Source organism: Aythya fuligula, chromosome 14 (genome assembly GCF_009819795.1).
Source record: "Aythya fuligula isolate bAytFul2 chromosome 14, bAytFul2.pri, whole genome shotgun sequence".
NCBI lineage: Eukaryota > Metazoa > Chordata > Aves > Anseriformes > Anatidae > Aythya > Aythya fuligula.
Window position 1 is genome coordinate 305,869 of NC_045572.1, and position 26,729 is coordinate 332,597.

The 26,729-nt window shown below is 54.4% G+C and overlaps 1 protein-coding gene across 2 annotated transcripts in view; it reads left to right on the forward strand.

The window, feature by feature from the left end:
• The window catches only part of PPARGC1B (PPARG coactivator 1 beta), a 43,408-nt gene extending 25,150 nt beyond the window's left edge, over positions 1–18,258 (forward strand). The window contains exons 2-13 of one of the 2 annotated variants that reach the window (XR_004253907.1): positions 2,774–2,947; positions 4,843–5,055; positions 6,910–7,026; positions 7,441–8,590; positions 9,016–9,052; positions 9,366–9,430; positions 9,835–10,594; positions 11,227–11,302; positions 12,044–12,165; positions 12,388–12,542; positions 14,303–16,468; positions 16,872–16,882. Coding sequence is in view for 1 of the 2 variants with exons in the window: in XM_032197086.1 (XP_032052977.1) it covers positions 2,774–2,947; positions 4,843–5,055; positions 6,910–7,026; positions 7,441–8,590; positions 9,016–9,052; positions 9,366–9,430; positions 9,835–10,594; positions 11,227–11,302; positions 12,044–12,165; positions 12,388–12,542; positions 14,303–14,406 (2,973 nt within the window). In the remaining variant the exon portion in view is untranslated. Of the gene's footprint in view, positions 1–2,773; positions 2,948–4,842; positions 5,056–6,909; positions 7,027–7,440; positions 8,591–9,015; positions 9,053–9,365; positions 9,431–9,834; positions 10,595–11,226; positions 11,303–12,043; positions 12,166–12,387; positions 12,543–14,302 lie in introns of both variants that reach the window. The other variant, XM_032197086.1, reaches the window with a different exon arrangement.
• Positions 18,259–26,729: the final 8,471 nt, after the last annotated feature.

Consider the following 26,729-nt stretch of genomic DNA (forward strand, 5'->3'; position numbering starts at 1 on the left):
AGACCTACACATGCCCATGCTGGGGTTAGTGTGGCTCCAGCACAGAGGGAGCTTTCCAGGGTGATATCCCACCCGCTGGCCCCACGGCAGCAGGAATTCATGGCTGAGCTCTACCAGGTCCCCTTGGAGGTGCAATAGAGGTGCTCCTGGGATGGCCAGCACCACAAGGACACGAAACAAGCACAAATCCACAAAACGAGCAAAAAGCCTCGGTGTGAGTGAGGGTGCTTGCCTGCTTCCTGGGGCAACCCTCAACGGAGGCTTCAGCTCCCGTGTCCCCAGAGGGTGCAGGTGAGGGGCATGGGGTCCCCTCGCAGCCCTCGTTGGCAGCAAGGTCGGTTGGAGAAGCTGCAGAGCCCCCGGCAGCTATGGCCACAGCCGTGCTGCAGTGCGCACAGGCCAGGTGTCTGGGCTGGAGGATGCCTCCGAATTTTTGAGTGTGTCTCCATGGGTATTTGCTGGCTGCACACCAAGAACCCAGGGCTGATCTTCCTACAAACTCCCGAATAAAATTAGAACAAAAGTTCACTCCTCTCCCAAGGCAGCAGGAAGTGGAAAGGGTGGGAAAACGGAGAACTGGAGCAGATGAGTTCTCGTGCCCACAGCAGCCCCACACTGGTACCGCACTGGCAGTGTCAGCATGTGCTCCCCTCCCGTGCTGCTGGCCTGAAATGAATCCTCCCAGCCGAACAAGTGGTGTGGGGATGCCCTGCCAGGAAGGAAGAAGGTGGATTTTGGGGGTGCTCCTGACCTATGTGAGCCAGGAATCCAGGAGCATCCACGGCCGGGCACTGCCTGGGGACGCCGCGAGCAGCAGGGCACAGTGGGGACACTGACCCCAGTGCCTGCCTCCAGTGTGCCCAGCCAGGGCAGCCCAGCAGCGTTGGTTTGCAGGAGTTTATTTTTACCCAGCCCTGTTGCCAACGGGGACGTGTCACATCTGTGGAGTTGATCAAAAGACGTCCCAAGCACTGCTGTCAGCTGCTCCTTGTGATCTCAGTATCAAGATCTTTTCCCTTGTGGCATATCAAAAGGAGCAGGAGGATTTGACTGCTTTGCTATTTTTAATTGAACACACACACACACGTTTATATATGTGTATGGCTTTTCTAAAAATAGAACCCTTTGCCTGTGTTCCCATGGGAAGATTTGGGGAGAAGGGGGAGCCAAAGTTGTTGCAGGATGTTTTCTGGGGCAGGTGCAGGAGCTGGGGAAGGAAGGGAGGAAGGAGGCACAGCAGGTAACACACGTGCCTGGGAGAGTAGAGGGCACCGAACGTGTAGTAGCAGGGCTGGCTGAGCTGGGCTGAAGGGAGATCTGCATCCCCAGACTTGGCAGCGATGAGAACTGGGACCTTTCATCCCACTGCACATGCTCTGAGCACCCAGTGAGCAAAAATTTTGCTGGGAGGGGTTGAAGACCCCAGTCTTGCTGTGCACAGGACCATCCTTTGGGGGGACACCAAGTTCGTCATCTATGATCCTCAATTATCCCAAGGGGAAAAAAAAAAAAAAAAAAAAAAAAGACAATACAGAGAGAAACCCTATCTTTGCCCTTCCTGGAGCTCGGTTTGAGACCCCTTTCCCCCTGCTGTGTGTCGGAGGAGACTGTGTTAGCTTCTGTGTTAGCACAGCAAAAGTGGAGGCCACCGTGTTTTTCTGCCTCCTCAGCCTCTCACGTGCTCAGATGTTTGCCTGCTCCAAAATCCCTTTGCTGTGTAAATAAACTTGTTTCCCTCATCACCAGAAAACTCCCCCTGGGCAGCCAATACCAGGTGGATCTGCACCAGACCTTTCACCTCTGGGTCTGAGCCCTGGTTTTTTGCTGGGGATGCATCCAGGAGGGAGCTATGTGCTGGGCACGGGGCAGGCAGGGGCTGGCCATGCAGAGAGCTGGGGAGGCAGTGAAGTAGCTAGGTGGAAGCAGGGCAGATCTCAGCTGCTTTTGGTGATTAAATGGGTATTTTTAGCTTGGTTCCTAGAGCTCAGGTCACCCCATGTGCTCCTGGTCGTTGATGTTTTTCCATGCCATTTTCTCTTCCATGTGCAAGAAGTGTGGGGGGCTGCAGTGCCTCTGCGGTGCCGTGGGATGTGCACCTTCCCAAGGATTGTCACCGAGCGTTTCACTGCCATGTAGCAGGGACAGGGATGGGGATGGGAACAGCCAGGCTGAACGGCATGAAGCCACCCCTCAGAGCCTTGCCCCATGCACTGCATCCTGTGTGTGCCCTAAGCCTTTTGCCCCCCTCCATTGCTGCTGATTGCCGGGGCAGCTGCTCGACGAGCCTGGAGGTCAGCCTTGCACCATTGAAGGCAGGAAGGGCTGCTGAGGTTCGTCTGAGGGCACTGGCAGCTGTTTGCTTGCTGGAGCAATGAGGCCCTTCCCATGCAGGCTCCACACGTGCCTGGTGCTGCCGCGAGGGCTCGCTGGTGGCAGCAGGGCAGCTTTCAGTGCCCACTGATGGCAGTGCCAGGCTGCGCAAACCGGTTTGCAAAAAGCACAGTGAGGAGGTGCTCCGTGCTCTCTCAGCTGCTGTGTAATTGGTCTCCCTTGATCCATTTGCCAGTTTTATTCCAAAAAGCTTCGTCTGGGCTCTGAGTAATGTGCTCGAGCAGAGGCAATGGCATGTGGGGACACGGCTCCCCCAGGTCCTAGCCGTCCTGCTGTTGTTGCTGCTGGTTGCAGTCTGTTGCTGCCAGCCTGGGTGTCCCCTGCAAAGCCCCATGTGCTGTGGTGTGGCTGTGAGCTCACCTCCTTTTTCCTCTCTCTGCAGTATGAGGTGTCTGGCGAGGAGCACCTCTACTCTGACTTCCCCGAGATTGATTTGTCCCAGCTGGACGCCAGCGACTTGGACTCCGCCAGCTGCTTCAGCGAGTTGCAGTGGTGTGCGGAGCACTCCGAAACCGAGTCCAGCCAGTACAGCACCGATGACTCCGAGCTCTTCCAGGTACCCCGGGGACACAGGGACGTGGGGAGACATCCCTCTGGCTGCTGGTCCCAGGCCGCTCACTTGCACCTTCCCATGGGCGACTGCCGAGGGCAGAGGCGTGCGGAGTGCAGGGGAGGGGAGAGGAGAGAGGGGAGGTATGGGGGGACAGCTATTAATATCTCCTCCCCAGCTGATTAGTGCTCCCATTAATTTGTGCACTGGGTCTAAATGGAGCTAGCGGAGCAAGGCTAATGAAGAGGTGCCGAGCAGAGCAGGGCTGCTGTGCCAGCCCGCCTGTGCTGTGCTCTCCAGCTTCAGCATCACCTCTGTGCACGCCGGGGAGCACCCGTGGGTGGGGGTGTCCCCAGCACCCACCTCTGCCTCCCTGGAGTGGATGCACCCTACGGCAGGGCATGCACTGCAGCAGCTGCAGGCAGGCAGGGGCTGCTGGAGCCCCAGTGGGGCAGGGGTGACCGAACTACTGAGCGCTGGTGCAAAAAAGCAAGCTGCATGATGTCTGGTCTCCAACGCTGACATTGACAGCTGTGCCTAAGGAGAGCAAACACTCCCTGCTCTCCAGGGCACAGGGCAGCCCTTGGGTGTGGGAGGAAGAGGAGGAGAGCCAGGAGCAGCAGGGCTGCCTTTCCAAAATCCTCCCTCTTCTTGTGCCATGGCCTCAATGTGCCCCATCCTCCTGGGATGGGGCTGCCGTGCACTGCTGAGCATTGCCAGGTGCTTCCTGCTGGTACAAGGAGGCCAGCTTGGTTGTGGCACGCTGGGGCTCTCTGGTCACCAAGCAGTGGGTTGCTTGTTGGGAAGGAAGAGGATTTGTTCTTAAAGAAAGGAGGAAAAAAAAAAAAAAAAGCCCCGATATTTTCTAAACTGGCCATAATAACAGCCCTCTGGCTTTTCTGCTGTGCTGCTGCTGTGCTTGAAAATGGTCCAGTCCAGCTGACAGACCTTCATCACGAGATGCATATTTTCCGCTGAACTTCCTGGGGAAAAGATAAACAGAAAAGAAATGCAAAAGGCAGGCCCGTTAGGAGCAGCAGCGTATAATGATATGTATCCCTCTGAACTTGTGTGCACAGCAGTCTCATGCCAATAACAGGAGAAAAAGAAATGGAGCCAAAAATGGAGTATCCTACTGCCTTTCCCTGGAGCCTGCTCTAGTAACTGCAAGCAAGGTTAGGGCATGGAACTCAAGATATTTAATTTTTAAACAAGAAGAGAGAAATAAGGGAGGCTCTGTGCAGCCCGCAGTCCTCACCGAGAGCCCGAACTTGTCCCGTGCTAATTTTATACCTGAGAGTAGCCTGCTTCTTGTTGGGTATGGTTTACATTGAGCCTATTGAGGAGGAGGACCAAAATGAGCCAAATCCTGGCTCACTTGGGCCATTCCTCTGCTTCTGCACCCTGTCTGGGGCATTTGCACCGTACTGCCAGCAGGAAGGGGCCTCGTGCATGGAGCCTGCCTAGGGTCATGCTCCCCATGCCATGGGGGCTGTCGCCCTTGCCCTCACAGGGGGCTGCGCTCTCTTTTCCCCTGGGCAGCCCTGGGCTGGGCTCTCCACCTTTCCTTCCCCCCACCATCTCCTCCAGCTAGCACCAGGGGGCTCACAGCCCAAAGCTGGGATCATTTGGTCAAGGAGCCTTTTAATCACCGCCCCCGTTCCCACTGTGCTTTGCTTCTAAGGACAGAAGATGCTCTCTATTATTTTTCCCGTGGGGTTTGCTGGGGTTGTGGGTGGGCAGATAACATCCCTGCCCCAGTCATTCTCTCCTGCTCCCATCTCCTTGCCCCAGAGGGGGGTAAATCCCCCCATGGCCCCCTGCCAGCCTGACGTGCCCCCCCGGAGGGAGCGACCACGGGTGCCTCGCTCAGCCTGATTCCCTCTCTTTGCTCCTTTCAGATAATAGACAGCGAGAATGAAGCGCTGCTGGCGGCCCTCACCGAGACTTTGGATGATATTCAGGGAGCTGACGTGGGCCTGGCTGCCTTCCGAGCTCTGGAAGAGGGGGACACGCTCAACCATGCCTACACCTCGCCTGCCCCTTCCCCCAAACCCGCTGCCCCGGTCTCGGGGGGGCCGCCCCTGGCCCCCGAGGTTGATGAGCTGTCTCTAGTAAGAACCCACTTCCTACTGTTTAAGGTGGATTTGGATGAGCCCCTGATAAGCCGGCTGCATGGGTATGATAGGAAGCAAAGGTCTGAATTTTTTCATTCTAGGCTTAAAACTCTCTTTAACCGTCAATACCAAAGCATATACTTGTATTGTATACGTATACATGTTCTGCATCATTGCTGTCACCTCCATTGCCATCCTCACGGGAACAAGCTGCTTGCTGCTGTGTGTATATAAATATCTCTATATATACCCAGGGGGCGGGCGCCGCCTGCAGGGGGTGTCACAGTGCTGGGGGTGGCTTTGGCAGGACCCACACACCTCCTTTTCTCGCAAGGCCAGGCTGTGGGGCTGCCCAGGGCTCTCTGTAGTGCATCCCAGCCTCAGCCCCAAACCCCAGGGAAGGTGCCTGCTCCTGCCTGGCTCTGCCCCGGGTCCCCAGGACTGAGCTCCCTGCTGCCCTCGCAGGAGGGTTGACCACCCCCATGCCCCCACATGTGGCCTCCGGCCCCAATAGCCTTGGTGACCAGAGCATCCCTCTCGGTCCCCTGAGGTGCTGGGGCTCCAGCCCCACTCCTGGTCCTGGCCCGTGCTAAGGGGCAGCATTCGCTGCAGCCCTCCGCTGCTCCTGGGAGGTCCCCTGGGGTGGGGGCACCCAGCCCGCTCCCTCCGGGGACTCACGGTTCCCCCTTAGCCTTTACCCCTTAGCCTTGCCCGGGGTGTTCCCCAAACCACGCTGTGTCGGGGAGGAGTGACATCCAGTGGTGAGAGCGTGCATTTCCACCGCCCCCAGTCCTGTGCACAGGTGGGTGTATATATCACACACAGTACAGATGTGTATATACAGGATGTATACGTTGCAGGGAGGGGAAAGGTGCTGGTTGCTTCCACTGACAGGAGCTGCACGCCCAAAGCTGCAGGCATCCCGGCTGATGTCTCCTGGCAGCCTCTGACCCAGGAACCCCCCCATTCCTATCACCCCTTAAAAATCCCTCAGCCCGACCTGGGGGTCTCCAAACTCACAGGCCAGCACAGGGGGGCCGAGCCCCCAGTCTGTGTCCTCCATGCAGCCCCTCCGCAGTCACCTTGCTGCTGAGCCACTGTCGCCTCTGGTTGATAGTGTGATGGGTGGGACACGAAACGTCATCCTTGCTGGCTGGGGGATAAATTTATTTTATATTTTCCTGACCAAAAAAGTGTTTGAGTAGAAGGGAAGAGTTCTGCTAACCTCGCTGTCAGAACGGATTGCGCTGTGTGTAACCTGAGGAAAACCCTGCTCTGACCACCCCGGGGGACTGCAGGGGAGTCTTTGAATGAAGCAGGCTGGGAAGATCCTCAGCCAGCCCTCAGCACGTCCCGCCGGGCTTTACATCTGCAAAATGCTTTGCAAGCTAATTAATGAAGGGAGGCCCCTTTCTGGATGTCGCAGCTGAACAAGCCTTGCAGGGCGACCCAAGTAAGCTGTCCAAATCAGTCACGCATAGAAACGTGAATCCTGGCACCTAGGGACAAAGCTGATGGACGTTTGGATGCCACGACAGCTCCCACGAGTCTGGTCGGAGCCTGGGAATGGCCCTGGGGAGCACATTCCCCTGCTTCTGCCCCCGTCCCCACCACCCCTGCCCTCTGCAGGGTCCTGGGCAAGGAGGCTGAGCGCTGCTGAGCACTGACAGGTGCCTGCTCGCAGCCCCAGCGTGAAGCCCCTCTGTGCCCTTTTATCAACCCCCCCGGTTTTTGAATTGGACGCTTAGCAGTGGGCACAGCCTGCAGCCCCTGGGGCGCAGGCAGCCCCCGGCAGAGGTGTGGTGCTGTCGCTGCGGTGCCGACGCGCTTTCTCGCCGCTTCTCGTTGCAGCTGAAGAAGTTGCTCCTCTCTCCATCACACGCGCCTCCCAGCTGCGAGGCTCAGAGAGACGGGAGTGCCCGGCGCCCGGGGACCCCTAAGTCCCGACCCTCGAGGCCCTGCACAAAGGTATTTTCAGACCTCTCCGTCTCACCGGGCGCTAGTTCATGAAAGCCGCCCCCTCGCCCCCCCTTACCCTGATGATTTACACCCAAATGTGGGATCACTCGGCCTGGGGAGAGCTGCCTGTCGCACCACAGAGCCTGATCCTAAACTAATCTCCTGCATCCCAGCAGAAGTTGCCATCAAAGATTTTTCTACTTGGCTAATGGTAATTGTGCAGTGCGTTAGGCTGGGCAAATTAGATTGCCTGGGAACAGATGCAAATCCTTCCTGGGGAGGAGGAGCTGCCTCCTGGCATGACTGAGGGAAACCCGCTATCCCCAGCAGCCCCATTACCCTGGGCGGCTCTGTCCCCTCAGCACTGGGGCTGTGTGTGAGGGCGAGGCACGGGGCTTACCATCTCCCCTCTTCTCTCCCAAGGTGGAGGCTCCCCGGGACCGGAGGGCGAGCATCCCGCAGGTGCAGAGCCGCAGCTGCACTGAGCTGCACCGGCACCTCACCTCAGCGGCCCCCTGGACACAGACCTCAGCCCTCCGCGCACCAGAGGAGTGTCCCGGTGGCCGCCACCACTCTGCCGCAGGCAACTGCGCCCACCACGAGGACGACAGCGACTCCAGCGAGGACTCGCTGAGCTCCGGTGATGCAATGACTTCCCCTTCCTCGGCGGAGGATGGCGCCGGCAGCTGGTTCTCCTGCGACGGGGAGATAAACACGGTGGTGGAGCTCATCCGCTACATGCACACCTACTGCCTGCCGCCGCGGAAGCTGCCCGCCCACGATGCCACTGACACCAAGCCCAAGCCCTGCAGCAGCCCCTTCAAGAGAGCCAAACCGGACTGTCCCCCGCAGCCGGGACACCCTGGTGGTGCTGAGAGCCAGCTGGGCTGCACCTGGCAGGCAGCCGGGGGCTGCAAGAAGCCTGCAGCATCCTTCTCCATCCTGAAGGAGCTGCTGGCACGGGACCTGCTGTGTGATGTGAGCAAGCCCTACCGCCTGGGCAAGCCCGTGTATGCCTCCTTTGCCCAGCTGCCCGCTGCCAGCTGCCCCGCCATGCTAGTGCAGGATGGGGCGGACACTGGTGGGACCTGCAAATCCAGAGCCAAAGTGGTGCCAGAGAAAGCGGAGCCAAGGCAGAGCCTCGGGGCCGAGGCGAAGGCTCCACAGGAACCTGGCAGTTTGGAGGAGGAGGCTGGGAAGCACGTGGGCGCCTCAGCTGTGTCCACAGGGAAGGCAGCCCGGCGGCCAGAGAGTACCATTTACGCTGTCCGCCGGTCCAAGAGACTCAATCCCGAGCTGGGCCACTGGCTCTCCTTCCTTGATGAGCCACCGCTCGAGCCTTCTGTGCCCCGGGAAGCCCCAGCCTCCAGGGAGCCCACGCTGTGCCCGTCGCCGGAGGCCTTCTCCACTGAGGAGCCTGTGGCCGAAGTGGAGGTGGGTGGCACGGAGGAGGGAGACGTCGGGAGCATGGCACCGCCACCAGAGCCTCAGCCCCTCGTCCTGGAATCCCCAGGGGGCAGCGAGGAGGGCGAGGGTGCTGAGAGCCAGCGCTGTGCCCCCTGGCAGCAAGCAGGTGAGGGGGCGGGAGGTGACCCCTGGGTGCCACCTGGCTGAGGGGTCCCACGCATGGGGAACCGGCGGCTGTTCTGGTTTTGGGGTTCTGTTCCAATCCACTCCCCCTGTGCCTCCTGCCTCAGTTTCCCCATCCTTGTAGCATGAGGAGGCAGGACTGGGCTGCCCCCTCCCTCAGGGTTTGCCCTGTGCCTACACACTGCAGTTCAGCTGTACCGGTGCCCCAGAAGCGCAGCTGCCATCATACTGTCACTGGCCAGCACTTTGTGCGTGTGAGCAGCTCCAACCTGCCATCCCTCCACTCGTGTGGCTGCTGCCACCTCACCGGCAGTGTCCCCAGCCCCGGCTCCTGCTGTCCCCTGCCTGCCTCGTGGGCGCTGGAGGGAGCCCAGCTCCGCTGTAACTCTGCTTCTCCCTGCCTTTCAGAAACACCCCGGTGTCTCATGCTGTCCTTGGCGCAAACGTAAGTGCACATGGGATTTGTGGGGGCTAAATTAATTGTGCTAGGGCTGGAAAGCCGCATCATGCACCTTGCTCACAGGTGCAAGGCGCTGGGAGAGCTCCAGGCCCTTGGCGAGCGTTGGTGCCAGGGTGGACGTGCCCGGCGACCTCACTGAGGCTCATCCCTGCTGTGGTGGTGGCGAGGGCATGCTGCTCGCCCCCATCTCTGTCAGGCACTAGGCATGCTGGGAGGGTTCATTTGTATGCAGCGTTTTTATCAGCGTCCTTTTTTTTAATTTTCTGTGTTCACCTACACACTTTCCCTCTCCTTTCAGTGACCCGACCTTTGGGAAGAGAAACTTTGAGCCAATGCTGACCGTGGAGCTGTGTGGGACAGCAGGTAGGACAGGCTCTTAATGTTCTCATTTCTCCCTGGGATGGGAAATCTTGAAGCCACTGCTTCATCCCATGGTGCAGGAGCACTTTCTGTGTGCTGGTTTCGTGCTGGAGCACCATGAGCAGCTCACGGGCTGCGTCATGGGCACTGGGGAAAGCGTTTGGGAGTGAGGAGGCTGTTTGGAGGGGCTGCTGCTTGGAGGGAGGCCAGGAGGGAAGGGAGAATTGACGGGTCCCCTTGGGGATGAGGCATCCTTCTTTTTCCCCAAAGTGCCAGTGGGTGGGTAGGGTGGCGGAGGCTGAGCAGCCTCCCTGCCTTGCAGTGTCGGTGCAGCTCAGGCATTGGGATTGGATGAATTGTGATGGAGGGCAGAGCTGACTCCTGTTGTTTGTTCACTCGGGTTTCAGGTCTCACGCCGCCCACCACTCCGCCGTACAAGCCCGCCGAGGAGGACCTGTACAAGCCAGATATCCCCCAGGAGGCTGGCGACGAGGACAGCATGGCCCCCAGCCCTGGGGCCGGGAGCACAGGGGACACAGGAGCCTCCCAGAAAACCCTGAAGAAGCAGCCCGAGAGGACAGAGCTCTTGGCCCACCTGAGCCGTGCCGCCGAGCAGCCGGGCGTGCTCAAGCGGCCCTTCTCATGCTCCTTTGGGGACCATGACTACTGCCAGGTGCTGAAGCCGGAGGCCACCCTGCAGAGGAAGGTGCTCAAGTCATGGGAGCCCCCGGGCCAGATGGAGATGGAGCACAAGAGGAGGGTCCCGGACGCACACTACCAGGGGCTGGACCTCAGCAGCAAGGAGGCGGGCGGCGAGATGGTGTGGAAGGATGGTGTCAAGCAGCTGCGAGACCAGGAGATCAGAGCCAGCTTAACGAAGCACTTTGGCTTCCTGGACAGTGCTCTTGATAGCGAGGATATGGCCTTCTGCAAGACCCCCGAGTATGACACTGTCTTTGATGACAGCTGCAGTGAGAGCGGCTCCCCGGTGGAGGAGGAGGAGGACGAGGAGGAGGAAGAGCACTGTGACAGCCCATTGGATACCAAGCTGTGCTTGCGGAGAAACCCCCTTTCCAGGACCAGTTTGCATTACTGTTCCCGGAGCAGGTCCAGCTCGGGGTCTTCGTGCTGCCGGTCCCGATCCCCCACCAGCAGACGCACCTTCAGGTATGGGTGGGCAGCAGAGGGGCTGGCAGCTTGCAGCAGCTCTGGGGGCACACACTCTTGTAGAAACCTGCTTTTGGCCACTGCAGGGGACGGTCCTGGCATGGCATGGTGGCTGTCCCCTCCCTTGCTGCTGCTGGGAGGTGGTGTGGGAGCCCGGGTGGACCCCGCTCCCAGTTCTGTCCAAAGGCACTGCATGACAGCACTGGCTCTCTCTGGTCTGAGTATAAAGATGCTAATTAGTTAAAGAAAATCCATCGAAATAATTGGTACTACAGCAGCAGCTGCCAAAAACATCAGCCAAGGCCAGAGAAAGCAGCATCTGGGGAAGTAGCTGTGGGTTTCCATCATGCTGGGAGCAACTGACAGGGGCTGGAGCCATTTGTGAGAAGGGCAAACATTGGCTAGGGACTGCTTCTGGCATCAAGGAATGGGCTTTCCAGTATCATAGCAGGTGCAAGAGAGATGATGTGGCCAATAGAAGCTCGAAGCTCTTTGCATGACCTCATCTCCCAATATTTACCAGGCACTTGCCTGTCTCTGCAGAAACCCTCTGCCTCACCTCCCTTTTGCTGGCTGAAGCGTTCCCTGCAGGTTCCCCTTTTGGGGCTGACCTTGTCTCTCGTGCTCCACAGGTGTGAGAATGGTGAACAGTGTCAAGGTGGCAGTGGGAGCCGGGGCCAGCTGGAGAAGAAACGGGAAAAGGCCATCGTAAGTGAGCAGGGAGCAGCGCTGGCCCCGGGGGCAGCAGCCGCTCCCTCCCGCCGGCACCTGCATGCGCACTGGGACAAAGCAACCCGCAGCCTTCAGTAGTGCCCTGCTCCAGAAAAGCAGCGGTGGAGCATTAGCCCTGGCTTCAGCATCCCTTGGTGTGAGGCCAGTGTTAAACAGGGACATGACTGTGGGAGAGAGCAAAGCTAAAGCAAAGTGGAAGCAATCTGCAATTGGCAATACAGAGTCCTTGGCACAGAAATGCCCGGCGCATCCGCGGAACTGGCAGCTGGGGCAGCAAGCTGGGGAATCCCTGGAGCTGCGCAGCCACCAGCACTGCTGCAGGGGCAGCACGGGTGCGGCATGTACAGTGGCATGGGGCTGCGTCTGCAGGGAAATAGCTCTTCTCCGCTGCCATGTCCACACATACATGCTCACGTCTGCCCATCTGGCATTTTTCACCTGCAGCACAGTTGAATTTGTCCTCCATAAGTTCTCAGGAATGTTTCCTGGTGACTTCATTGGGATAAGGTACAAAGGCTGCAGGGACACGGGAGGCATTGACAGGGGAGGAAGGGGTGTGTGGCTGCTTTAACTTGGCCGTGACAGCAACGGGCTGGGGGCCGGGCAGTGCTGTGCAGCCAGGGCAGAGGGCTCCTGGGCACCCCACGTGTCCAGCACCCATGGGCAGTGCTGGAGGCGCGTGTCGGGAGCCTGAGACCTCTCGCTTGGTGCTGGCAGGGGGAAGGCCGGGTGGTGTACATCAGGAACCTCTCCAGCAACATGAGCTCCAGCGAGCTGAAGAAACGCTTTGAGGTGTTTGGTGAGATCGTGGAGTGCCAGGTCCTGTCCAGGACTAACAGGTGGGTGGCGAGATGCTGGGCTCGTGGGGCGTGTGGTCACCTCTACCTCAGCTCTAGGAGTGACAGTGACAGGGCAGTGCTGGGGGAGTGAAGCCTGCACTGCCCCAGCCCACCCCATGGGTGCAGGGGTGGGCGGCAGAATGGTGGCAGGGCACAGGACAGAGCTGTGTGAGCAGGGTTGTGGAGCCTGATGCATCTCTGCTTCTTTCTTTGGTTGCTCAGGGGGGATAAATACGGCTTCATCACCTACCGGTATTCAGAGCACGCTGCCTTATCTCTGAAGAACGGCACCTCACTAAGGAAGAGGAACGAGCCTTCCTTCCAGCTCAGCTCTGGTGGCCTCGGGCACTTCTTCTGGACCAGATACGCTGACTTGGGTAAGAAGGCTTCCTTGGAAGCATCCTGTTCATCAGCATGGCACAGTAACGGTACGTTACACGCGAGGATCTAAAAGCTTTTTTCAGCCTGCAACAAAAGCCCACCTGCTCTGTATGGCTCACACAGCTGCTCCCAGCTTAGCCCAGCCTAGCTGGATGGCTTTGGGCACTGGGGGGAGAGAAGGAAAGCAGCTTGCGTGAGGATCCAGAGCATGTTGGCTGCGAAGCGTAGCATCCTACCCCAGAGCCTTTGGGTTTCAGTGGAGGCACAGCCCATTGTTTCCCAGCTGCATTTCTGCACGGTTCTGGACACTTTCCAGCTGAGAACTCCCTTCCCCATGGTTAGAGAAAGCGGTCAACAACAGCTCATTAGCCCAAGAGGTGATCTGGGTTGTTTGCTGCTCCACAGGACAGATTACCCAGCATTGCATGTGTACTTTCCATCCAAAATGAAGACATTGAGATGCGCTGCAGTTACAGTAACTCTGGTGTCACGTGGATTTCTGCTAGCACACACTGCTCTCCACAGGTCTGCCTCGCTAACTTATCCAGGGCTCACTCAACCTTGTCTCTCAGCCTTCGATAATGGACAGGAGTGAAATCCTATGCTGGTCTTGAAAGAGAAATGTGATCGGGGTGTCACTTGGCCCTCATCACTGTGATCGTCAGGTGTTTCATGAACACCACGCTTTCAGTTTTGCACCCTCTGCAGGCGGCGAAGTGGTTCTGTTTTCCCACTTCATGCATAAGATAAGGCAGCCCACTACATGCCCAGAAAATAAAGCCCTAAGTCTTCATTTACCTCTAGGTGCTAAGTCTGACACAAGTACTGCCTGGTCTCTTAGCACCTGACAATATTTCATGTGCACAGAGCAGCGTTCTCTCTGACTTTGGCTGTGGGTGCAAATGCTCATTATCCGTGTAGTAAGCTAGGATCTGCCATTCTGGGCTCTGAGGAGGTAAGAACCAGCAAGCACCCTGTGACAAAAATGTCAGTTGTGCAGCACTGTGGGGAGGGCAGAGCTGCAGGGGAACCCCCAGCACTGCTCCCAGGTCCTCACCCCCTGGTTTCTGCGAGAAAACAGTTGCCCCTGACTACATGGCATGGTTTGTTCCTAAATCCTGCTTGCCCTGTGCACAGGTTGAGACAGAGAGCCTACAGGAAGAAGTGAAATACAGCCATGCCATTAACAGCTCTATCAAAAATATACACACAAAGGGTTGAGCTGTTGTTCAATTAGGCGGTCTTATTTCTGGCATTTGCTAGATTTCACAGGCTTTGTGATGGCACTCTTTGTTCAGCTTCTGATGCAAGAGCTGGGGAGCTCTACAGGCAGACACCCACGCTTGCCACGACCTGGCTGCTCATGTGGGAAGTGCTGTGTTTCAGCAGCTCAGAATTCACCTGGGTCTGGCAATTTTTGTGAATGTGGGAGTGGGCATCTCTGCCCTCTGACCTGAGCGGTGAGAGCCCCTCTGCCAAACAGCAGTTTGCTCCTTTTCAATGGGGAAAAACAGCACGTTTTCCCATTTTATATTGTTCTTGGACATGGGACAACATCGGTGCCTTCCCAGGAGGAGGCCAGGGCAGGCACACAGCTCAGGGAATGCTCAGCAAAGCCATCACCTGCAAGCACTGCCGGGGTGGCCGGGGCTTCGTGACACCGTGCGCGGGCACGGGGAGCACACAGTGCGCCTTGTGCCTCTGCCCGCCTCCTGCCATCCCTCACCATGCTGTCCTGTGTCCCTGCTGTCCCCAGATTGCAGCGCGGAGGAGTCCTCCCTGGCACCGGTGAAAAGCAAGTACGAGACCATGGATTTTGACAGCTTGCTGCAGGAGGCCCAGCTCAGCCTGCATCGGTAACAGCCTTAACCCTGGAGGAATACCTCAATACCTCAGTCAAGGCACTTCCAATATGTTTACGTTTTCAAAGAAATTATTCAGTCTATGACAAGCGAGAGAGAGCGAGAGAGCGAGAGCACGCACGCGCGAGAGAGAGACTGCTGTCCCTTTCAATTGATGTTTACATTGAACAAAGCTGCTTCTGTCTGTGAGTCCCCATGGTGTTGATGTCTCACTGCCACACATTAGCCTCCCCGCTTCTGACTGGTTGTTTTAGGGTGAGCCTTGAAGCCCCTGCCCCCTCCCCGCCCCGGCCCCGACCCCGCGCTCCCACCGTCAAGTTGCAGCTGTGTTCACCATAACATTTTTTGTCCGTAGTGTGTGATGATGAAATTGTTAATTGTGAATAGAATCAGGATTATAAACTAATTTTTAATAGAAAAGGAAGAAAAAAAAAGTATATACTTAAAAAAATGTATTTATGGCTCAGATGTACTGTAATTCAGATTTATTGTACCGCTTCCTTGATTTTTAACTATGCACTGTAATGAGGCACTTGCCACTGAGCAAATGGGGGGTCAGAGCAGAGTCACAGAGCCAGCATTCAGCCACAGAAGCGCCGGCCTCCCCAGCAGTGCGCTGGGGCCCTCTGCACGCGGGGCTCCCCCACTGCTGACAAAGCCATTTTCCTCACTGGGGGGCGAGCCCCTGGCACCCAGCTGCCGAGCAGGCCCGCTCAGAGGCCCATGGGCCGCTCCTGCCATGGAGCTGGCAGCCCACAGGTGCGAGGGAAAGGGGTGGTGGAAAGAGGCAGCATTGAACCGCTGCCGGGTGGCCTGCGGCTCTGCTGCCTGCCGGCCATCATCGCTGCGGCCCTGCCCTGATAGGCCTGGGGCGCCCGTGGAGGGAGCGGGGCATGAGGATCCTTCTTGTCTCTGCCTGTCCTCTGGCCGGTGTCTGATAAGCCATATGCTCACCTAGCACCTCGTTGGCAATGCGGACCCGCACCCCCCTGTCGGCACGGCACGCTCTCTGCCGTTGCCTGTGCCCCCTCGGCCCAGCTCATGCCCAGCAGTGTGAAGGAAGTGTCATGGCTTTGCTGTGTGTTTGCGGCTCCCGGCTGGCCTGCCGCCACTCGTGCCGTCCCCCCTGCCTCTCGCCAGGGCCCTCAGGCCTCCTGGCAGCGCTGGATGTAAGGCATGCTCAAGCAGCATCCCCGCCAAATTTGCTTGCAAGCTTGCCCCCTGCCTCTGGGAGAGGTGGGAGGAGGAGAGCCCCCACCCCTGGGTGAAGGAGCCCCAACCAAGAGCAGGCCAGAGGCACCATTTCCCAGAGGGAAAGGAAATCTTGCTGGCTCCTCAAGCCATCTCCATCATCTCCATTTACTCCCCAGACACAGAGACCACTAGGGATTCAGCCATTGTATGTAGATAGAATATTATAGCCTTAACTATGCCAATAGATAGATTAGAGTCTTCTGGGGTTTCCCCTGTATGTGACTTAGGGATTTTATTCTCATTCCTCCATGCGGACACCATTTCATCCTGCAGGGAGTATGACTAAAGCCTCCAAAATTGCATGAGGTTCAGTTCCAGAAATCCATACCCTGCCGACACGGCCCTTGGCTCCATGGGCATGTTTGCACCCCTGACAGCCCACACTGAAATCTGGCAGGAGAAGGGGTTCCAGCAGCGACACCAGCATCATTACTTGGTTATTTCATGCTGCTCTTGTGGAACCTGTGGTTCCAACAGCAACCGGTGAGGCAGTGGGACAGCCCCGGTGGGTTGAACGGCAGCTCCCAAATCTGCTGCCGGTGCCAGTCGCTGTCCTTGTGCCACTTCGGTCTCAGCCCAGAGCAGTAGCAAGGATCACTGTCTCTCCTGCTATAGGCTCTCCCCACCTCCACCCCGACTTAGCATATGTGAGTAACCCTGGCCGAGACTGAGCATCTGCTATTGGCAATTGCCTCATTGTAGCTTTGCCTTTTTCTGTCCTAGTATTTCCTCACAACAATGATGTTTACATGTGATTGCTATAGAGCTTACGTAGAATGTATATAGCGACACATTTAGGGTGGGTAGTACTGTCCTGTGCTGTGCTGATGTTTTTCAGAAAACGATCAATCAAAAAAAAAAAAGGAAAAAAAAATGCCAAGTGGAATTCTTCCATCTCCTTGCTCAGCCGCGGTGGGACCGAGCCCCAGGCCGCTCCCAGCTGGAGGATGCATCAAGCGTGGTGGAGGGGAAGGGGCAAGCGCAGCGAGGGCTGCCCGGGCCATGAGGAACCCTCTCCCAGGGCAGCCCTCAGGCGCTTCGCCAGCGTTGGTTTCTGTGTACCCAATCTGCAATTGGACATAGCTTTCCTGTGGCTTCCCGTGCTGGCCAGCAGCCCGCCACCATCGCAGAGCTCTTGTGCAGCGGGTACAGCACTCCCAAGCAGGGAGGTCTTGTAATGCACAGAGCCAATCAGTACCGCAGTCTTAGGATAGGAAGAGATGCAATAAGTGGTCTTCGTGTTGCCTGAAGCCTATAAATGGATTTTTGTTGTTGTTTGGGGTTTTCCCTCCCCCCCCCTTTAAATTTTGACAGCTCTTTTTCCCTCCTCCCTTGAGAAATGTCTCCTGCACTGATGCAATACGCACAGAGGTGCTCAGGATGTGCCACGCAGGGCCAAGGCACCCTCCCTGTGGCCGCCCGCCCCTCGCTGCAGCAGCAGCAGAGCCTGGAGGGGCACGCTGCCCACCCCTGCCTTTAGGACCTGGTGAGTGCAGAGGGCATATCTCAGCTTAAAGAAGCACAGGTGTGACTGCCTGCTGGGTCCAGAATTGCTCACGCGGGGTTAATGGTGAAAAGTAAGTTCCCACTTGACTTTTATTTTTATTTTTTTAGTAGAAAGCTTTCATTAGCTCACAGTGCTCTAGGGGCAAGGGGGGCTGGGCAGGGGTGGGTGAGAGCCCCCCCTGCCTGGGGGGGCTGGATGCAGGGAAGGGAACCTGGCTCCCCTCACCACTGGGGCCCAGCCCTGCCCACAGGTAGGAGCCCCAATCCAAGAGGAACTGGGAGCAAAAGGGTATATTATGGTAGGCAATAAGTATTGAGGAGATCTATTTTTTTAAAAAAAGTATATAACTATAGAATGTCCCCTGATAGTTGCCTGTAAGTACTGTGGGGAAACGCTAAATATGAAGGGTCTGGTGATAAAATGCCTGTTCACTTTTTTTGCACAGAGTTCCCCATAAAATCTCATTGTTCATGGTGGGATACCAGGTTTCCTGGCTGGAATCCGGCAGAATCCTGGGGCTCCGTAGGAAAGGAGCAAATGATTCTGAATGTCTGGGCTGAATGCAGAGGACAATCCCTGGTGTCAGGTTCAATGCTGCCCCAAAGGAAAGTTTTATCCCAACTCCTGCCCAGCGCAGCTTGCTGGGCTGCACGTCTTCCCTATGGAAACAGCAGCTCAGCCACCACATTACAGTCCAAATGTCTGGTTTCAGCACTGGTCCATGCGAAGGAGCATTACAGACCAGCCATTTTTTTTTCTTTTTTTATTTTTTTTCTTGTATTTTTCTTTCTTTTTGGAGTTACACTGAATACCGAGCTACATCATTGTTCATAGAGAGCCCTGAAATCCTTTCTGTTCTATCTTAGCCCGTCCCTGACAATCTGAAGCAATAGAGAACCAAATGCAGCCTTTGGGCCACATTCCTCGTCCCTCCTCAAGCCGCAGCCAGGGATGGCACGGCCAGGGCATTACTGAGCAGAGCCAAACCCAGCGCACACTGACGGGGCAGGGAGTGTGTGTATGCATGTGTGAGAGAGAAAGGTTAAACTGATGCATTTCTTGAGAAAGGTGCAAGAATTTCACCTAAAAAGGGGCACATCTGCTTTGTTATTTATAATAAAAGCTAAACTCTCTTTTTCTTTTCTTTCCTTCTTTTTCTTTTTTCTTTTTTTTTTTTTTTTGTTGAATAAAAGGACACTGCTAATAATTACTAGGGGCCAATTCTGCCTCCTTCCTCACGCTGAGTAAGTACTACTAAACTCTGTGATTTTCTACTTGCAGGGTAAGCAAAAGTGGCAGAATTGATCCCTTTGCGATTAAGAATCTAGTTTTTAATATGTTTTCTTTTTTTTTAATTGGTAGCGGTTTTTTATATTTCACTTAATTTTTTTCCCTCATTCCGTTCCATTGTGTCCTTATTTATGTAATATACTTTAATCTTAAAAGATGGCATGAATTCTTATGCCTTTCCTTTATTATTATTGTTATTATTTTTAAAAAAGAGATTTATTTCTAGTGTGATTTAACTGTCTACCTTCTAAAACGAGAGAACGTTTTCTTGTATTTTTACATTGTCAGATTCTATAGTTTCATAGATAATTTAACCAAATCGCTCAATGTATTATCTATATCTATCCGGTGGGTATAAAAATTCTATTTTAAATTGTGTAAATACTTCAGAACTGGCTTCTTTTTCCAGACTCCCCTGCTGTGGAGTTACTTGTTTACATCACAAAGACTGTAGAATCTCTACGCTCATGTACTGTAAATAGTGAAGTGATCTGCCTATAAATAAACAATAACATATATACTATAAACTGGGAGAAAAAAAAAAAAAAAAAAAAGAGTAACAAGTCTGTGCTGCTGGTGCTTCGGATACCGGTGCAAACTCTGGAGGAGGCGTTTCGCACTGCACAATGCGCTTGTGGCCGGCTGGCAGCAGGATGTCAGGGTGCAGCGCAGCCACTGGCCACAGGGCCATGGTCCCTGTGTGAGCGTTTTGCTAAGGCTGGGCCAGTGCCGGGACAGATGAAAAGCCGAGGAGCTGATGGAAAGCAGTGGCTGGGTGGCCAGGTTGGGGCTGGAGGAGGCTGGGTATGGCTGAGGAGGGGGCACAGGAAGGACCCACCCATGGTCAGCGCTTGTCCTGACCCCAGCGCTCCCAGGGACCAAGGGCTGGTGCTGTTTGTTCTGTAGTATCTTGCAAGCAGACCTAAGGGTTGTGGGGAGCTGCTCGTGAATACATAGCTAAATCCACGATGCAGCTCTGTTAGACCAACAATTAGTTTCATCCATTTGAAAAAAAGATACCAAAAGCCACAATACCAGGGCAGTTCATCCTTTGGGCATAACTTTCTGCTAAAACAACTTTTCACAAGCCTGGGCGCTGCTCTGGTTGTAGCTTGCATGCCTGCTCACCCTGAATAAACAGAAGCGGCCTTATGTCCTGGACCAGGCTCAGCATGCTTTACAGTAGGAGAAAAGAAGTCAAGAGCTGGCTTTTGGGTGTAGGGACAACTGCTGCTGCTGCCCTTGGCTGGCCGGCAGCGTGGGCAACAAGGGTAGCGTGGCCATGCCCCCAGCCGCAGGCAGAGCTGGGCTGGGTGAGATGACGGCTGCCCCTTGGTCCAAGAGGGAGCATCTTCAGCATCTTCTAAATGACTGACCTTCAACAGCATCCCCCTCACGGGGGTCTGTTGGCTCCGTGCCAGCACCTGGAGGATACCCGTGTGATGGAGCAAATGTGTGGTTTGAAGCTGGTTGGTCTCAGAAGTGCCAAGGGCAAGGGACACGAGAACACAGGGACTGAGCGCCAGGTGCTCACACCCGAAGTGGAGGAGTGCAGGGATTGCCGTTAGTGGGAAAGCAGCAGCTCAGTGAGAAGAGCAGAGAGCAGCCCCTTCAGCCACCCAGGATGAAGGTGGGGAGGGAACAAGCATCGCTGGAGGCTTCACAGTGCTGCCACGCTGCTGGGTAAGCAGGGCAGCTCCATCGTGCTGCCCGGTGCCAGCAGCCTCTGCCTCGGGTCAAGCTGTGCAAGTACAACTGCCCCCGGTCTCAAAGCACTGGGCCTGGGGTGCTGGGAAGCACCACCGCTGCTGCCTGGGATTCATTTCACTGTCTGATCAGCTGTCCTGGGCTGCCCTTTTAGTTTCAGCATCTATCCGTGCCTTGGGCAGCAGCATCTGGTGCCTAACGTGCCCTGGCTCTGCGGGGCTGGCTGTGCCGGGATGGGGCTGTCCCAGCTGCAGAGCCCAATGCAGGGCTGCCACCAGCTCAGAGCTTCCCGCTCTCCAGTGTCAGCACTTAGCACCGCCCAAGGTCCTGGGCAGGAGCTCTGGAGGCTTCATGTAATGTAATGTGCACTTGCCCACTCCCAGCATTTCTCCATCCCAGCTCCCTGGCCAGGTCTGGCAGGTGCCTTTGCAGGGAGGAGTGGGGAAAGGTTTGGTGTCTGCCTCCTGCCAGCTCAGGGACATCTGCCCACTCGCCCAGCGGCACCGACCTCTCTGCCTGCAGCAGCTGCCTGGCTCGCTTGCAGGCACTTCCTCCCAGCTTGCTGTTGCTCTTCCTGCCCAGCTTTGCTCTCTCCACACAGCTCCTGCCTTCTGTGCTCACTGTACATCTTTAGGAGCTGGTGCAGAGCTTACTCTAGATGCTACCAGTTTTGGGTTCTACAATCTCTGTTCCCTCTTTCTCTTCTCGTCAGTCCTTGGCTGGATACATTTTATTTTTCCATACATGGTCGGTACCTCCAAGTACCTCTTCAGACTCAGACTTGGATCCCTTGTGTCTCTCAGCAGCCTCCAGCAGGTAAGACACCACTCCCCAACAGATCCCCTCCTCAACTCCCCACCCCGCTGCCAAGCCAGAGTGAGGGTGTCTTGCTCCCTTCATCTGCAGGCTCTGGCTGCCTGCGTTGCACAAGGGGCTGCACTTGGCATGGGCTGAGCAGCCCTTGGTGAGCTTTGTAGCAGGAGCAGACCTGCCCCAGGCAAGCCACAATGGCTGTGCAGCAGCTGCAGTGGGTGAGGTGCAGGTGGAACTCTCCTGCAGACCTTCTGGGGCTCTCTGCATGTCTGAGCATCTCTGCTTCCCTTTCAGTTTGGCAGCCACAAGGACCCCATGTGCACTGAGCACTGAAGAAATTGCAGCTGGGCAGAGAGCTCAGACATGCAGGAAGCTGCCCTTCGTTGGGCACCAGCCTGCAGAGAAGAGGGGAGAGACCTCCCCACCACCAACACCTAAAGGATTCTGTGATCTTATGATCCTATGATTTTAGAGGGAAATTGTGGCACTGCGTACATGCTCAGGACCTGATCCTGCCAAAAAGGGAGTATACAATGCTCCAGGCTCTCGGTAGTACCCTGAAGCACTGAGGATTCGCTGCCCATGCAGAGCCTGCTGGAGAAGGGTACAGAGAGGGATTAGGTTTACCTGCAGCTTGGCACACTCCTTATCTGCTCATGCTGGTTTTCTATCAGAAGGAGTCTTCATGTCAGTGGGTTTGCAAGATATCAGCATCTGCCTGGAGAGAGGCAGGGAAAGGATTCAGCTCACTACTGATAAATGGAAAAACTCTAGGGTTAAAGCCCTTTTGTCATCAGCACCATCTCCAGTCATCACTGCGAGGCATTTGTTTCAGGTCCAGGCAGTAACTCAGCTGTCCAAAGAGAACAGCAAACTCGTGTGGTCCCCATGTGCTGGGGGCTCTCCATTGGATGCTATGGCAGTGGAGGAAGGGACGTGGCTCAGGAAGCATCCTCAGTCCTTCACACTCACATCTGGGAAACACAAGTCCAGTTTTCTTCTGCTGGGTTTCTGCAATCAGTCAAATCCAACCATCTCTGAATTTTTATTTCAAAATTATGTGGAAAAATGAACCCAGCTGGCAACTAAGCTATTGCTCTCTTGTGATGTTAGCTGTACCCTGCTACTGAGTTTAGCCCTCCCTCCAGGAAGAAGGGAGACACGGAAGCTGCCTCTTGTCACAGTTAGGCAGAGCCGGTCACCTCACTGCACACTGTGAGCTGGTACAAACCCAGGGACACAGCCTTGAGAAAATGAGGGACTTTGTGAAGAGCTGCTGGGTTGCAGTGTTTCAAGCTGGAACATTGAAAATCTAACCTGGGAAATTAACATCAGGCCTTCCCCCGTCAGCAGCAAACTCCCCACAAAGGTGTGGGCTGCAGGTGCAGGAGGAGGCTTCCTACAGAATGGTGGGATAAGGCATTGCGGCACCAAAGCGCCCTGTACAAAAGCATTTCTCCCGCAGCCAGCCTGGCTCATGTTTCCACACATGGCTGATCTGGGAGACAGACAAGAAACAAGGGCCTGGACTGTCATTGCCATGGCCAAGGGGAACAGAGTCCAAAGGGAAGAACTAAAAAGCCTGTTTGGCTGAGGGAGCACACCATTATGCCATGCAGGCTGTCTGCAAATGGCTCAGGAGATAGCAGCAGATTATTTACAGTGGTCATTACCTGCAGTTTCCAGCACCTTCTGGCTTTCATCTTCAATGAAAGGATTAATAACTTTAATTAATCAAGGGTAAAGAAACAAGACTTCTGGCCAGTCCGACTGAAGGCAGCATGCCCAGCAGCGTGCACAGCAGCCATGGGGAGCCCCAGCTTGTCTCAGCCTGCAGGGTGCAGTGAGAAACCCACAGCGGCCACAAAACACCCACGGGCTCCTGCAGGGAGCAAACCCTAATGTAGCCCTCTTGGGCTCCACGCAGAGAAGTACCAGGTCTTTTGGTTCAAGGTGCATGCAGCAATGTGGCAGTCAGCTGGTGCCATAGGTACGAAGGGCAGCATTTGCAAATGCAAGTTCTGCCACACTGGAGGTGAGGAAAGGCAACAGAAGGCAGTAGTTTTCTGCATTCTGGGGGAAGCGGACAGCAAGGCCAGGTGAGCACTGAATGCAGTGTTTGTTGTGTCTGACACAGCTGGGGAAAAGCGATCAGCAGTACTGCAGGGTGAAACCACAGACCCCATGGAGGAGATAAAAATAATAGTAAAGGACACACAATGCTTGGCAATAAGAAGAAACAGAACAGAAAATCTCTGAAGCATTAGGTGGGCCAAGGCCATAAGAAAGCATTAGGGAGCAGGCAATGGGCAGCAAGCTAATAAGGAACTTGCCCTCTGTGGTTTGGATTGTGCCCCTCCCCAGCAGGTGCAGCGACAGATAGGACCAAGAAGTGAATATCATCAGGAAGAGGTTTATAAAATAAATTCTTGAAAAATAACTAAAATAACTTTCTCCTCAGGGCATTTAGTCAAGCACAAAAACATTGCCTGGGCACTGGCTCAGAAGTCTTGGTTAGAGCAATACATCTTTCACAAGACCTCAGGAATCCAGGAGCAGCCAAGAGCAGCCCACTACCACCAGCCTTTGCAGACACCTTGGACACAAAGGGCTCTGCGAGAAGGGTCTCACAGGGACAGCTTTTGCTAGGATGCTGTTACTGACAGTAGGACAGTAACTGACAGTAGTAGTCAAAGCTTCTCAGAAGACAGGAAAAGGAAAGCCTTGAACTTTTCAGCCCAGCTTATGAGCTACATGGAGAAACAGTACTAGGGAAAGAGGAAGGCAAAACGTGTGACAGAATGGACATTTCTGCAGAAAGACAGCACTCGTGGAGAGGAAGAAAAGCATAAAGTGCAATGTGAAGAGATGAGAGAAAATTCGGGCCACCAAAACGAGAAGGTCGTGTGATTTCTGCCTTGAGAAGCCCCTGCCAATGGTGCAGAGCCACCTGAGCTGAGAGACGTCCCTGTGCCAAGCCCACCTGGACAAGCACAGCACAAAGGCTTCCCTGAAAGACCACGTCCTGGTGGAGCCCTGTGATGTTGATGTTTGTGCAGAGAGGAGATGCCCCCAGCATGGCAAGCTGCTGGAGTGCTACCATGTGACAGACTCAGTCTGCATCTGCGTACTGTGCTGTGTCACCAGCTCCCACCAGATACACAAGATCATCAGTGTGGAAGAGGCTTTTGGCCAAGTGCAGGTAAGAGGCTACCAGGACAGCTGCCTGGAAAGGGGGTGTTCAGACTGTGTTGTCTGTGGCATGGAGAGATGCCTGCAGCACAGGGATGAAACCTCCTCAGCTTCAGGTGTGCAGGCTCAGGTTGGGGCGAAGCCCCCTTCTTGGGGGTCTGGTTTTGCCTCAGACTGACTCTGGGCTTGCCTCTTGGGATGTAAAACAAGTGTATATAAACCCTTTCTTCCCATCCTGAGGAGCCAGACTGGTGGAAATGAGTGCTTGTGGCTTTGCTTTTAGTTCTTGTTTCATTTTCAAACAGGATAATCATCCTGCATTGCATTTGTGCAACAGAAATTAATGGCGGAGTAACAGAAAGGAATCGGCCACCAATAAAAGTAGCTTTCTGTGTGTCTCTCACACATGAGCAGTTTTTGTTTTGAAAATATCTTTCCCGCACTCAGAATCATGTTTTTTCTTCAGGGACAAAATCTTCCAGTAAAAGCTTTCTGCATTGGTTTGTGTTGAGAGCATGCAGTGAACAAACTTTCAACAGGTTTAGCTTAACCCATTTCCACAAAATTGCTGGTCTCGTGCATGTATGTCTGTCCTGTTCATCTGGTTATTTTCACAGAATGATTTTCCTAAAACTCTGCAATCAGTGAAAAAATATGAAGCTGCAGTGAATAGAAGCTTAGAAAACCTGCTGAAATAAAAGAAGGAAGTAAAGGTTTGTTCCCTGATTCCATATTACTTAGGGGATGGTTTATGCTTGTAGCTGATTAGATAAGGTTTTCTTTCTGTCTTCCCCTGATCATGGATCCCAGTGTTTCTTAGTTCCTGGGTGGTTTCTCAGGTATTTTCAAGGTTTCTTCCTTGTGGGGGTCTGGAGAACAAATTTCTTATCAGACTGAGAAATACATTTTCAGTTTACAAAGGATCTTTAAGCTTGAAAGCTGTTGTTGAGTCCATGCCTCCTGTTTGGTGGTGGTAGGTTTGTTTTTTTTTTTTTCCAGCCTTCTTCCAATTGCAGACCATAAAATATTTGGGGGAAAGACGGAGACAACTTTATAGTGATTTAAATCCTCTTTAGAGGAATCCTATTAGGTCAGCCTGTGAATCTAAAAACTCTGAAGGAACAGGAAGTTTAATACAGATCTCCAAATTTTACTTCGTTCTGCTTAGGCAGAATTGGTATTTGACTTCTTCCAACAGTGGAAATGATGGGATTGGAACTTCTGGCCCCAGGCAAGGCAAATGTTCCTTTCTAGTCTGAAGGCAGAACTGTACCCATTGGCAGTGTCCTGTTTGTGGCAGTGTAGCTGTTTGCCAACACTGAAGGCAGCTTGGTGGAGGCAGTAAGCAGATAAAATGTTTTTCCTCACCCTTCCTTAAAAGGACAAAAGGCAATGGATCCATAGAAAAATACCAGTGCAGAAAAAGGAAAGATATGTATAGGGGAAAGCTTTGAGCAAGCTTCTTGCAAGAACTGCTGCTTTTTCATCTGCAATACAATTCTGGTCCTGCTGAGAGCAGTGAACTTCCCAGCACTGGAAATCCAAGCAGAGAGGAGCTGGGGTTGGTATGTTGCCATGTGGAAAAAGTAGGAATACTTCCTTAAGAACAGAAATGAGCAGGCTCTCTTCTGAGTCAGAGTTCTCAAGGAAAATGTAAGATTCTGTCCCTAACAGCTTTGAAAATGTTTTCTTAAAAGGCTGCGGGGAGTTTGCGAAGGAATCGGCTGGAGAATCTCTTTGATGAAATGTATAAGCAGCTGGGTAGCAGAAAAGGAGAGCTCCTGGAAACCCTCAGTCATGGTGAGGAGCAACAGCTTTCTCAAATTCAGGCACAGATACAAACATACAAAGAGAGGAAGGATGTGACCAGCCATGATATACAGGAGATGGAGGCTCTGAGACATCAGAAAGACCCACTACTTTTCACTGTGGTACCTAACAGCCGCTCCCTTCCCAGTGATACTGCAGCTCTTGAGTTGGCCTTTGCTTGCACTATACTAATTCTGCTTTCAAAATATCTTCTGCAGGGTTTGACAGAGATACAAGCCAGGTAAGCTCCTCTCTGGATGGTCTATTATTGCATTTCACTCTGCTGCTGATGGCTGATCCTCCGTCAGTCCTGGGCTGCTGGCATATTTTGCACACACAGCAGGCCCTGGGCTTGTACTGGTCACCTCTTCAGCACTCTGACTGCACACACAATATGCCTGACTTCATCAGAGATAGCCCCAGAATTTTAATTGAGGTCATGTGTGAACCTCCACCCATCAGCACCTGTTCTTGAGACCAACTCTGAGGGCAATTCTTGAATATTTAGGTCCTTGCATGGTCACGCAAAGGACAGATGAGCTTCTATTCTGAGTCATCCTCCACATCGCATTGCCCTCTGCTTGCCTGAGTTGTTGGCTCAGGGATGGGATTGTGAATGGTCTTCCCATGACTTGCTGCTCTTCTGATGTTTTACTGCATATTTTAGGATAAGGAGGCCAGTTCCTGAAGAAGCTGCTGTAAAACTGCCAAAGCCACCTATTGTTTTAGATGAATCAACAAAAGAGGCT